Here is a 12,121-nt window from a genome sequence, read left to right as displayed (position 1 = left end):
GTGAACCTGAACAGATTGTTGCAAGTGAAAGAAGGCAGAACCGCTGCACCTACTGTTGGCTTTGTTTGCAACTAAACCATTGCGACAGGATAGAAACATGTTTAGTACTGACTAATCTAATGGGATGTTTTGATAAAGCTCCATGACTGTAAGCATCTCCTTGAAGGACATGACTTGATGCACACTGAACTTAGCAGGGGCTTGTCTTTACTTCAGCGTAAGAAAGTCCAGGTGGCAGATGACTGCCACGATCTGCAATTTATGCTATTTATGCAACTTGCAGCATAATCACACAATCATTAAACTGTCAGTCTAGAAATGAGCCAAAAATGATGCAAGCTCTGTTATTTAGATAATGTACATTAAACCAAAGAGCTAGTCATCAATGTGAATTCTGAAAATTCTGAATTCCCAGAAATGGCACCAATCATTCTGCTTTTACCTGGGAACTTGCCTTCCAACTTTGTGCCAACCTTTCTTCTATACGCAGTCCAGCCATACGGAATGCTAAAGAAGTCCACATAACTTTCACAAGCTCAAACGTACTTCCTGTACTTCTTATTTACTATAGTCAGGGCTGCCCAGGTAGGAGAAAAAAAGCCAAACCAAGCACCAGATCCAAAATTAGCATTTTATTCAGAACGTTGGGGTCAGAGGTGTATCATTCATATTCTGGTACACAATACAGAGGCAAAGCTGTTCTCAGAAGTCTCTCCAGTTTGAAAGCTCCTTCCCCCTTCCCTCCCCGCCCCCAAAACATACTGTATATTTACTCGTGCCACCAGTATCAGGCCAACTCCCCTCCCCCCCTTTTTTTTGGTACAAATTATGTAAAACTTTTGTGCTAAGAACTTTTCTCCCTCCCCAAACAAAAAAAATAATAAAAATAAAAATAAAAAAAATACTGAGTACTCTAACTACAGTTCAACAATTGAATCAATGTCACTTGTTTGCAACCTGTTCTGTAAATACTTTATCCATAACAAAAGATATAAACATGCAAAAACCTGAATCCATAGTCCAAATAATACATACACGTGTTCTGAAGTTTCTGCACTTCTCCACAGACTATGCCAATAAAACATTATGTACACATACCATTTTTTACAGTGAAGTGGGAAAAAAATACTAGAAATTAAAAAAGAAGAAAAAAAGTGTACATGGATTAAGACCAAAATGTGTCTAACATTCTAGCATAAGAAAAAAAAAATCAATTCTGCTACAAACTGGTGATATGAAAACTCCCTTTATTTGCAACCAGCTGCATAAGTTTTAGAATTTTAGTGAAAAAAATCCCCTAACATCTAAAACTAGAAGTAATGTACATTTTTCCACCTCATGGTCTTCTCTCCCAGATAATAAAATTGTTCCACGAGGATTTTTTTTTGTTTATTTTTAATTTCCTTATTTTAATAAAAGCAATGTGATGTAACAAAAGCATGTTGAAGCATATTGTGTTTCACCTTACTCCTCCCCACCCCAACATATTTCGTCTCTTTAATGCATAATTTCATAAATCAGTACCATTAAAGCCTTAAACATAAAACTAATTCCGATCTGAAAAAGGTACAAAAAGGCACATAAAATCCCAGTGCTTCTGTACTGTAAAATTCAAGTGTAACTGAGCTCACTATTTTTCTCCAAACAGCATTGGATCACTGATATTCCACGGAGCCCAAATTGGTTTGCAGCCTAAGCCAAAGCCTTCAGCAAGCACTTGTGCTAGTAGACTACAAAGTTAAAGCCTAGCTTCTGTATGCTTTTGGGGAATATCAGTTGAAATGTTTGTACTTGTCCAAAACCAAAGTTCACGTTGAAGTTCAGTCATCACCTCCACCGTACATATCGGCAAGTTTCTTGAAACGTGGGCCCCAGTCATTTAGGTAGTCATAGTCTTGCTCACCACCACTACTTGAGGAGTTAAGAGAGCTCAAGGATCCAGCAGTGGAGCCGCTTCCTTCATAGTCAAAGACTAAGAGGGAGTCGTATGGTGGGGCTGTAGGGTCATTGTCAGCTGCTTTAAGTCCCTGCAAGAAGGAGAGGGAGGGGAAAAAAGATAGTTCTGTATCTGAAAGAAAGACAAAACATAACTGGAATATCACAGTGCAGTTATCTATTAATCACCACTTGAGAAAACCAAGTTCTTCTGCGTTTCAATTCAAAACGAGATCTGTATTTATGTAACTCCGGCAAGAACTTATTTCACAGTAAGACATACCCACAAATGCCTCTCAGAATGGTCACATTTCCAGCATTACAGCACTGGACATTTTGAATGTACTTGCAAACAGAGCTCTAACAAAACCTCAAGAGAACAGCACGGCACGAGGACCGATGCTAATAAATACACAGTTTCAGAGCCACACAGCTCACAACTTGCGGCATGAGCAATATGGGACTGGTTAAACAGACAGATGGGGCAGGAGAAATAGGCATGTTTGCAAAGATTCACTTTAACAGCCATCTCACGTGGCCATTAACATATCCACTGACATCGCTGCCTTGCAGTCCATCTGCATGTGCCAAAACCCATATTTAGTTAGTCCTGTAAAATTCATGTACCTCTCTCTGTAGGCTGCTAGTGAGAAAAAGATACAATATGTTGGCTTAAGTCTTATGTGCCTTGCTATAACCACCCATAAGATTCCACTTGCTCTTCAGAAAAACACACACAATGACATCAAAGCTAAATACAAGATTATAACCATTTTGTTTCTTCATTTCAAAGGATCCAAGTTAAGAACACACCATTTGAAAATGTTGTGTTTCTCCAGCAATTTTAAATTTCTGCTCTCTAGAGCTGAATAATCCATGCTAAAACCAACACAAATTGAAAGTAGGGAGAGAACCACATTTCTTCCAGAGAAAAGTCTCTTCTCTCCTTGTTTCCTCACACAGGTCCAAACCTAAAGAAGTAAGTTAAATTTTAGAATACAAGACAATTGCTCTGTGCTTATCCTGGGAAGATTTACAAGTTGAATATAAGAGGCTGAAGCCTGAAGTTAAAAAGCCCTCTTGTGCTTTGGATTTTTCAACTTTGCGGGATTAGCAATGCTTTTTCAAGAGCTTCCACTTCGAATAGGATCTACTTTGGCAGCCACTGACAAGGGATAATATATCTTCCAGAATTCTATAAGGCTGAGCTAAGATTCTAAATTGCTCACTAATAATTTTAACCAGTGCTATTTGTGCTGATTTTATTTTTAATGTTTATTTATTTAAAGAATGGCTTTATTATACTGCCAATTATTTGGAGAATTGAGTGTGCTTCCTTCAAATTATTTAACATATTCTGGTTTTTTACTCTCCATTGTGTTAAGTCTAAAAGTGACACAATGCAAACAGATGTCAATTTTTCTTCTAGAAATACGTATATAGCTAAACTCACGAATTAAAGCATATGGTATTGATAAGGTAGAAGAGAATCCTGGGTCTTTACTACCTATCTAAAATGATCAATGTGTGCAAACTGTACTTACCAAACCAATGATCTCTAATCAAGAACACATTTTGGACTTAAATGATTGTTTCGTGTAGTACATCATCATCAAGCAGGTTATTAATAGCCTGCATTAAAAGTGCAATTTTGAATTATCTGGTAAGAATAATTGGTGATGCTTGTTATCTTTCTCTTTACCATTTTCCATCCTGATGACCATAATAAGCACAAAAGATCTGAGATTCCAAAAAGACAACAGCAAGTGTTACAAGACTTCCCTTATCCAGCTTCAAACCTAGAAATTGTTCTAAGGCTTTCTCTCAATTTCTGCTGCTGAAGCAGAAATATAACTTGAGTTCTTGGCCAGTAACTGACATCTTCCCTTAAGCCTGCTTGGGGTGACAGACACCCATGCTTTTTGAACAGAGGTGACAAGGAAGGAGAATAAATACCACTTGAGCTTAAGGAGTGCTGAGGTATGAATCCCAGGTAACAGGATGTAAAAGTCATCTAGAAAGCCAGCCTGGGGAAGAAATGCTATTTCCCTGCAATTCTGCCTAGTAACAGCCAGCAAAACATGGGATACTAATTTATTAAAAATCAGTGAACAAAACATTTTCCTACATCACTGCAGAAATTCTGATACCTATCAGCTATCCACAGCAAGGTGGCAGGCAGCCTCTTTCTATCTTTTTTTTCCAAAGGGGAAGTTTTATTTTTTTCAATTTGCTGCTGGTATCATGATAACATTTAAAAAGAAAACTGGTTTTGAGCTACTGACTTACAAGATAGCATCTCACTAACAAATTCACTGTTACAAAGGTTGTGCTTACTGTGTAATCCATTTCATTCAGAGAACATAGCTACGGGCCATGTTATGAAGGTATTGATTCAACTGCACAGCCCAAGTTACACTGACATTTGCACCTACCTTCCGGTTAAAAATTCCTCAGCTTCACAGTATAATGACTGAACTTAGTCTCTTAACTCCTCAAATGACAACCAAGTGTTCTGCTCTATTTGTGTGCCAAATTACATACTAAAATGACAAAGAAATACTAGAATTTTTTCACTTTCCCTCTGCTAAGCATATCCTCTGAATCTACCAAGTGCACTGCTCCACTTTGCTGTTGGGTTCTACAACATGTCTGAAGCTGGAGTTACTGGATGTCGACTTTGGCAGTGAAATTGGCTAACGAAGCTCCCTTTGGTTTCAGTATTGCTACCTTTTCTGATTATTATGTCATCCCTTTCAGCGGGTGGTATCACAACCTGCTACTGCCACACATGAAAAGGCAACAAGTGGCTGCCAAGAACTGTTTCCCCTGATCTTGCTGCCACGGTATTGTCAACTGCTTCTGAAGAGATCTCTCAAGTTTTTCCCAGATGTGTGCAAGAATATCAGAAGGGTTGTTATGAGTTATTTGGTTTACAGTTTCCTGATCTGAAAACTGAATGTTTTTACTAGACAGAGAACCTTATTCAATAACAGAATTGCTGGGGCATGCAGACCAGGTGATCCTGCTGGGAGCTGGTGAACTAAGTCATATTTCCTTGCACTTGCTGTATCACCAATGTACAACAAGCAGTCGTAGAAGAGCCATCGCAACACAAAGGCCAGCTTGAGACCCAGGACAGACCGAAGTAGCAATTTCACTTTTTTCCTCTTCCTTTTTTATGTATATTGTGGCAGCTCAGGAGGAGATAAGGGGCAGAAGAAGAGAAAATACAGTGCCTTGACTGGCACTGTACTGGCGAGTAGCTGATACCCCAGGAGGCTGCGCTGCCATTCAGCGAGGCCTGGACAGGCTGGAGAGTTGGGCAGAGAGGAACCTCATGAAACTCCACAAAGGCAAGTGTGAGGTCCTGCACCTGGGGAGGAACAACCCCATGCACCAGTACAGGCTGGGGGTGACCTGCTGGGAGGCAGCTCTGTGGAGAAGGACCTGGGAGTCCTGGTGGACAGCACGCTGGCCATGAGCCAGCAGTGTGCCCTGGTGGCCAAGAGGGCCAATGGGATCCTGGGGTGCATCAGGAGAAGCGTGGCCAGCAGGTGGAGGGAGGTTGTCCTCCCCCTCTGCTCTGCCCTGGTGAGGCTGCATATGCAGTGCTGTGTCCGGTGCTGGGCTCCCCAGTTCAGGAAAGAAAAGGAACTACTGGAGAGTGTCCAGTGGAGGGCTATGAAGATGATTAGGAGACTGGAGCATCTCCCTTATGAGGAAAGGCTGAGAGAGCTGGGGCTGTTTAGCCTGGAGAAGGCTGAGAGAAGATCTCATCGAAGTCTACAAGTATCTCAAAGGGCAAATGTCAGGAAGATGGGGCCAGGCTGTTTTCAGTGGTGCCCAGCGAGAGGACATGGGGCAATGGGAAGAAACTGAAACATAAGATGTTCCACCCTGAATATGAGGAAGAACTTCTTTACTTTGAGGGTGACAAAGCACTGGAACAGGCTGCCCAGGGAAATTGTGGAGTCTCCTTCTCTGGAGATACTCAAAGCCCGCCTGGACAGGACTCTGTGCAACCTGCTTTAGCAGGGGGTTGGACTAGATAATCTCCAGAGGTCCCTTTCAACCCTGACCGTTCTCTAATTCTGTGACTGAGGAACAGTGGTAACCTTGTTATACTTTCCCTAGTATGTGCAGCATTCTCAATTGGTCTCCAATTAAGGGAAAGCAAAACCCTCAATCTTGAACTAACATGAAACATTACAAAATCTGATGCTTTTATTTTCATGAATCCTACTATATCAAATTTGGCAGACTTTTGATGAGAAGGAAAGGAAGAACTGAGCCCTATAGGGAAATATAAAAAATTGGTTTAATCTGGAACCAGTTTTTTACTTGACAAGAGAAAACAGAAGACATCAAGAGACTATTCTGCCTTGAGATGCACTGTATCAATAACCATTAACTAGGAATGAACTGAGGGTCCTCCATGTCCTCATGGGATGAGACCTTTAGTTTGTAATTTAAATTTAGTTTACCTCAGGCTATGTCCTCTATTGATTAGAAATATATTCTTAGCCACAAACTCTCCACCACAATATGATTTGTTTAAGATTTCCAGGGAAAGCATAGGTGGTTCTTGAAAACAGGATTAACTAAGTTACTTCAAACAGGCCTAATTTAGACTGTCTTGCAAATCGTAACTATTCTAAGTGTTAATTATGCTCCACACTCTGCAGTTATGTTTTAAAAGGCTCAAAATGGAAAACAAGGTCTACAGAGGATTCTTAATAACACATGACTTATTTCACTGACTTGTTTGTACACTGGACTGGAAGAAAAGGAGTTTTTTCCCTTCCCCCCTTAAATTAGAGATTCATCTATCCATTGAAACAGACAAAACAAGAAAGTCCCCGAGGTCATTTAGCTTATGCCTGCAAAACATATTTTGATTGTAACGCACCTCTGGAACCTTCTTATTTTAAAAAGTTCATAGCTCTGTATGTTATCTTAACTTTGTAAGTGTTGTAAAGGTACTTTAAGTTTTTATCGTACTTGTAACCTGTTTTTCAATTTAGAAGTCATTTGAACATTGCAAAATACTCATATATGTCTTATTGAGTTAAGTAGATTTAATACAAAGGATGACAGCTAGAAAATAATATACCAGAAAAAACAGTCCTGCCAAAAGGAAAGAAACAAAATGACCCACTAGGTCATTTTTACTTTCTGTTTCTACGTCTCTGTAATAAAAGAAGAAAAAAACACCCCATGCTTACTTGGCAATGGTAGCTAAATCCTCCAATATCTGAAATCAGTGACCTGTAGTTCTTTTTTTTTCAAAAGTTTAAGTAATTCAGAGGCTAATCTGAACACTAGCTGTGTGTCCGACGTGCTGGTAAGCATTCAACAGACTAAATTAATCCCTGCACAGGGGCCAGCATCCCAAAGGATCATGCTATTCAGCATCTCTAGAAATAGGGCCAAGTCCTCCAGAAGACCAGACTGATCTCCAAAAGTGTTGCATCTTTTCAAGCCAATGGGATAATGCAGACTTTGCTACCGAGGTACTGATAACTAAAAGACAGCCTTCTTCCTACTCAGCTAGCGACTTGGCTAGTTTTCCAGGAGGTTTGGATTAGGGCTACCCACGGGAAAGTTACACATAATAACGTTGAAGCTGGATGCAGAGGGATATGAGCTTTGCCCTTTCTTACCTTGCTGTGTTGTTTTCACAGCTCAGCATATCTTCTATATTAACTCCCCTAAGAAATGTCTGGTATGGGTTTTATTCAAGATATTACTTCCATTTACTCCAAAAGTAAAACTGAGAGACCAATTTGTTTGGGTATAATCTTGCCAGGACTGCACGTGGAATTCTCTGAAGAAAGTCGGGAAACCTGCGTGGCCTGAATGTTTACGCTCTATAGACGCAGATAATTTTGAAATTTAACTCTAATAGTGAGTACTACTGTGAAAGACTGATTATTTTTTTTTCACTCAATAGACTTTTTAGAATCACATTTGCCATGGGAAATTTTAACATAAAATACAAATTAAAATGAAACTGTTCTGCAGAAATAAAATCTCCGTTTTGCTCAGACTTCTGACAAAACAGACAAGAGCATGAACAACCTTTGGGTGGCTACCGTATGCTAGAAGGATGGTTAGGTGGAATGCCCCATAATAAAATGATACATTGCTGTGAAATCCTAAGAAAGAAATACCTTATGAAAAAAAGAAGCTAAATATATAATGCTTGAAACACAGAAACTACCTCATACAGTTCCTTTCAATTATAATTAATTTTGAGCTAACTTGCAGACAAGAAAATTGCCATGTTTTCTATAATTTCATATATATTTCCAAGGTTTATTTTAGAGGCAATGACATTATTGACATTATTTTACTGTGTAAGAATAACTAGGAGTAGCTTTCTCTTTTGGTTGACAGCAAGGGGAAGCATGAAGGGAGATACTGATCTAACACAATAGACAGCAGTAAGAAAATCACTTTATGCTTGTCCATGCTGCAATACAAACATATTGGGTTAAATCAAGACAGCATGTACTGGTTCTACAGCTCCACGTGTACACATTGACACTATAAAAGAGTATTAACCTACTGAAAAACAGTATTGCAAGAACAGCTTGCTAAGTAATGTAAAAACTGTAGAAGGCTGGACAAACTCTGGCCTCTTTTTGGCTTTCCAGAATCACACTGATTGTTTGTCTTGGCTCTGTGAGAGCTTGATAGCTGCTTTGAGGACAAGAAAAATCAGGGTATTGAGGATTACGGGTTCTTCCCAACTGCCTGCTAGGTGGGTAGTGTCTGGTCACAGCTGCATGAGAATAGGATGGGAAACTTTGATTGTTTGGAAGAAGATGAGGAAGCATAAGGAAGTTCCTGTGTGCACCCCTGTCTCTGCTGCTTCCAGAAGCTCATTATAATTGTAATATTTAGAAGCACAAGGCACACAAAAATCCTTTGTTGAGACAGCTCTTTCTGATACAGATCTTCCCTGAACCTGAAGCCTCTTAAAATACAATGTCTTATGCATGTTTCCTGCCAGTCATCTCCCACAGATTTTTTAAAAAATTGTATTGCTGTATACCTTAAAAGGAGCAAACTCAATTTTTTGCAGCTTACCAGCACAGAAGACTTTAGTATATTAGCCTGACTGTTCTTTAAAGCAAACAAGAATAAATACGTTTGCAAGAACAGTTCTGCAATGCTCTGCAATACTTCTCCAGCTCTAGTTGCCAAGGAAGATACGAGAAAATAATTTACTACTATTCATCTACAGAACATAGTTTAAGTGGTAACTTCTGGGTTAGCATTTGTTTACCTATAATAAGCAAGCACAAGAAACACATTCTATCTTAAGTACCACAAACCCAACGATTTAAGACTGACCAGTGATAGGAATAATGAAAGAAATATTTGTAGGAGCATTTTTTTCAGAACTGTGAGTAACTTGGTATAGTCTGAATCTTACTTACATTTATCTTTATTAAATTGAAGAATCAAAGAGAATGCAAAGACTTTTAAAGCTCTATGACAAGTATTAAACCCACTTACGTAACATTTAATTTAGCTGCCCTGCTCACTAATCGTATTTGATGCAATTCTTCTGGTCTTATTGAAGGTACTCAATTTCCACTATTATCAGGATTCAAAGGGTAATGTATGAGAAAAATGAAAATTAATTTCTTCCATTATTAAATTACTGTGAATTAATAAATTAATTTAGGCTAAACTACAATTTTGTTGGTCTATTTATTACTTAGAATCTATAGAATAAACCTGCTTCGAGATAATGTGGTTGCAGCTGATAGATAACATATTATGGATGGAATTAATACAAACATACAGAAGTTAATTGATATAACTTCCCTTTCTGTTTGAATGAGTTAATTAAATTTGTCTGCACTTTAAAAGAACATATTTACTTCTATCTAGCAAGACAATATTGTCTAAGTAAGTTTCTAAAAGTTATTAAGTTCAAACAGAACAGCTCTTCATGCAGAGTACAATAAAGAAAACATAAATGCTTATCAGATCTTAGGAGGAAACTCTTTTTCTCTCCTTTACCTCATTAATGAAGTCTCCAATGTCCCCAGGATGAGGAGCAGCTGATCTGACTGGATACTGAGGTTCTGCATGGATTGGCCTTTCATCAAGACGTCTGATTCCAACAGGTTTGATGGCATCTGGCTCCACAGTGTCAGGCTGCTGGAGCTGGCTCAAATCATAATCCTGCAAAATATGAAACAAAGACAGTACGTTAGCAGAATTTCAAACAATATCTGTCAGGGGGAAAGATGAGGAGGAAAAAAAGAGAAAATGCAAAGTATCATTTCACCAGAAGTCCTATTTTTACTACTGTAATGCTTACTGAGAATAAGTCAATAACTTTGTTATTTGCATACCAACAGGACGTTATTTGATTTACACTCCCTGAATCTACCGTTTTGATTCTATTCCATCAGATTTGTAAAGCTTCTCATAAGTTTTCCATTGAGAAGCAAGGATTTGAGTAGTACTATTAAGAGACTAAACACTTTGCCTAGTAATGATGATTTACTGCATAGAGCAAAGATGCCAAATCCAACTCTTATTTTTCTAAGCAAATAAATGCCAGGCATTCTTACTCTGAGAAAGAGGCAAATGCACTGCTCTGCAGCATTTTATAATACCTTCAAAGAATGAATTTAAGACTCCTTGCTGATTTCATGTGGCTTCTATATAATATGAAAGCCAAAGGGGAAAAAATGTCATAAGAAGTACAAAGCTCCTCAGATTTGGCCTTAATTCTAAGCACTTTCTAGAGATTACTTGTGGATCTGTTCATTAAGTACTTGATGCTGCAGTTCCAAACTCTGGCAGGCTGCTGAAGCTAGCATAGCACTATGAATTCTAATAAGCAGTATGTATGTATATAAAAATTGTAATTAGATGAATGTTTATGCATTTAAGATAGATAGGCCTGAAAACTATTTGCACAGTGTGATGCATTTCAGCATTGTCATTCACCTCACTCTTGTCATGTCTAGAAGGTAGTCGTGCTCTAGGATGCCTTTGCACAAGGCACTGGTAAAAATGCAGAACAAAGAACTGGGTTTAAAGGCTTAAACTAAAGCCATTCACGAACTGGGGCTCGTGCCAACTCTACTGTATGCCAGATACCCCACTCCACAAATAGTCCAAGCAGTTAAAGAAGCATCCTAAATAAGCTCCTTTATCATCAATCTCTATTTTTCAACAGTGTTGTTTCGGGAAAAATCTTATTTATAATCTCAACTTGCTGGAAGTCATCTGTGCAGACAATTACATTTTCATTTGTTCCTTACTGACTCCTAAAGGAAGGGATGCAAGCATTTATTTCTGCTGTCATCTAATGGGATGTAGGTCCTTTTTGAGAGTATGACCTACTGTGACCCCAAACCCACACTTTTCACCAGGAAGAGAGGTCTGTTGACAGCAGTGAAGGTAGTCTTTTGGGAGAATTGTAACCAACTATCAAATCCACTACACCTTCTAATTCGTCACTCAGGTCCTCAGCTGACTGCATACAAATATATAGTCAAAAAAGGTGGAACAGCTCCACTGAGATCTGAGAATGCAGTTTCATATGCTTTAATTAGATTACAAGTTCCTTGGGGCTGAGCTGTAACTTCTACCCTTCGGTTCTTCATGTACCAAACAGAATAATAAGCGATCTCCATGAAGCATGAGAAAAGTAAACAGAAGAGAACTTTTTATCCTTTCCCTTTTTATTACATTAAATAAATCAAAGCAGTTTAGAGATATACTATCAGAAAATCCTATCAAACAGAGAAGAATGTACTTTTTAGCATTTATAAATATGTAACATGAGTACTTTTCATATCCACCCAAAAGATCAAGGTAGAAAACAGCAACAGGGGGAAATGAAAAATACTAAGTTTTTTAACACTAAGCATTTCATTATGGAGGAATTCAAACACGTATGGTTAAATAACCATGTATTAAAACCAGGAGAGCCTCTCTGGTTATTTCTGTTTTATAAAAGGTAAAACCTTTTTTCAGCCACTCACATAACCATACAATTTTTTTGCTGATTAGAGGTCATACAGAAATGCAACATGAATCAAGTCAGTCTAGCATCTTCACATCTAAGGGCATCCTCTTGTGTGTATGTATACTTTGAGACATCTCCAGGCTCTACAGCAAAAAAGACAGCAAATACTGCCAG

General features: G+C 38.6%; 1 protein-coding gene across 3 annotated transcripts in view; it reads right to left on the bottom strand.

The window, feature by feature from the left end:
* Positions 1 to 612: 612 nt before the first annotated feature.
* The window catches only part of CDH2 (cadherin 2), a 119,993-nt gene continuing 108,484 nt past the window's right edge, over positions 613 to 12,121 (bottom strand). For all 3 annotated transcript variants that reach the window (XM_055705330.1, XM_055705331.1, XM_055705332.1), the window contains exons 15-16: positions 9,979 to 10,143; positions 613 to 2,027 (exon numbers count right to left, since the gene is read on the bottom strand). In XM_055705330.1, coding sequence (XP_055561305.1) covers positions 1,821 to 2,027; positions 9,979 to 10,143 — 372 coding nt within the window. In that variant the 3' untranslated portion in view covers positions 613 to 1,820. The remainder of the gene's footprint in view (positions 2,028 to 9,978; positions 10,144 to 12,121) is intronic.

This window comes from Falco cherrug, chromosome 3 (assembly GCF_023634085.1).
Source record: "Falco cherrug isolate bFalChe1 chromosome 3, bFalChe1.pri, whole genome shotgun sequence".
Classification (NCBI taxonomy): Eukaryota; Metazoa; Chordata; class Aves; order Falconiformes; family Falconidae; genus Falco; species Falco cherrug.
This window is presented reverse-complemented; position numbering and strand designations above follow the sequence as displayed.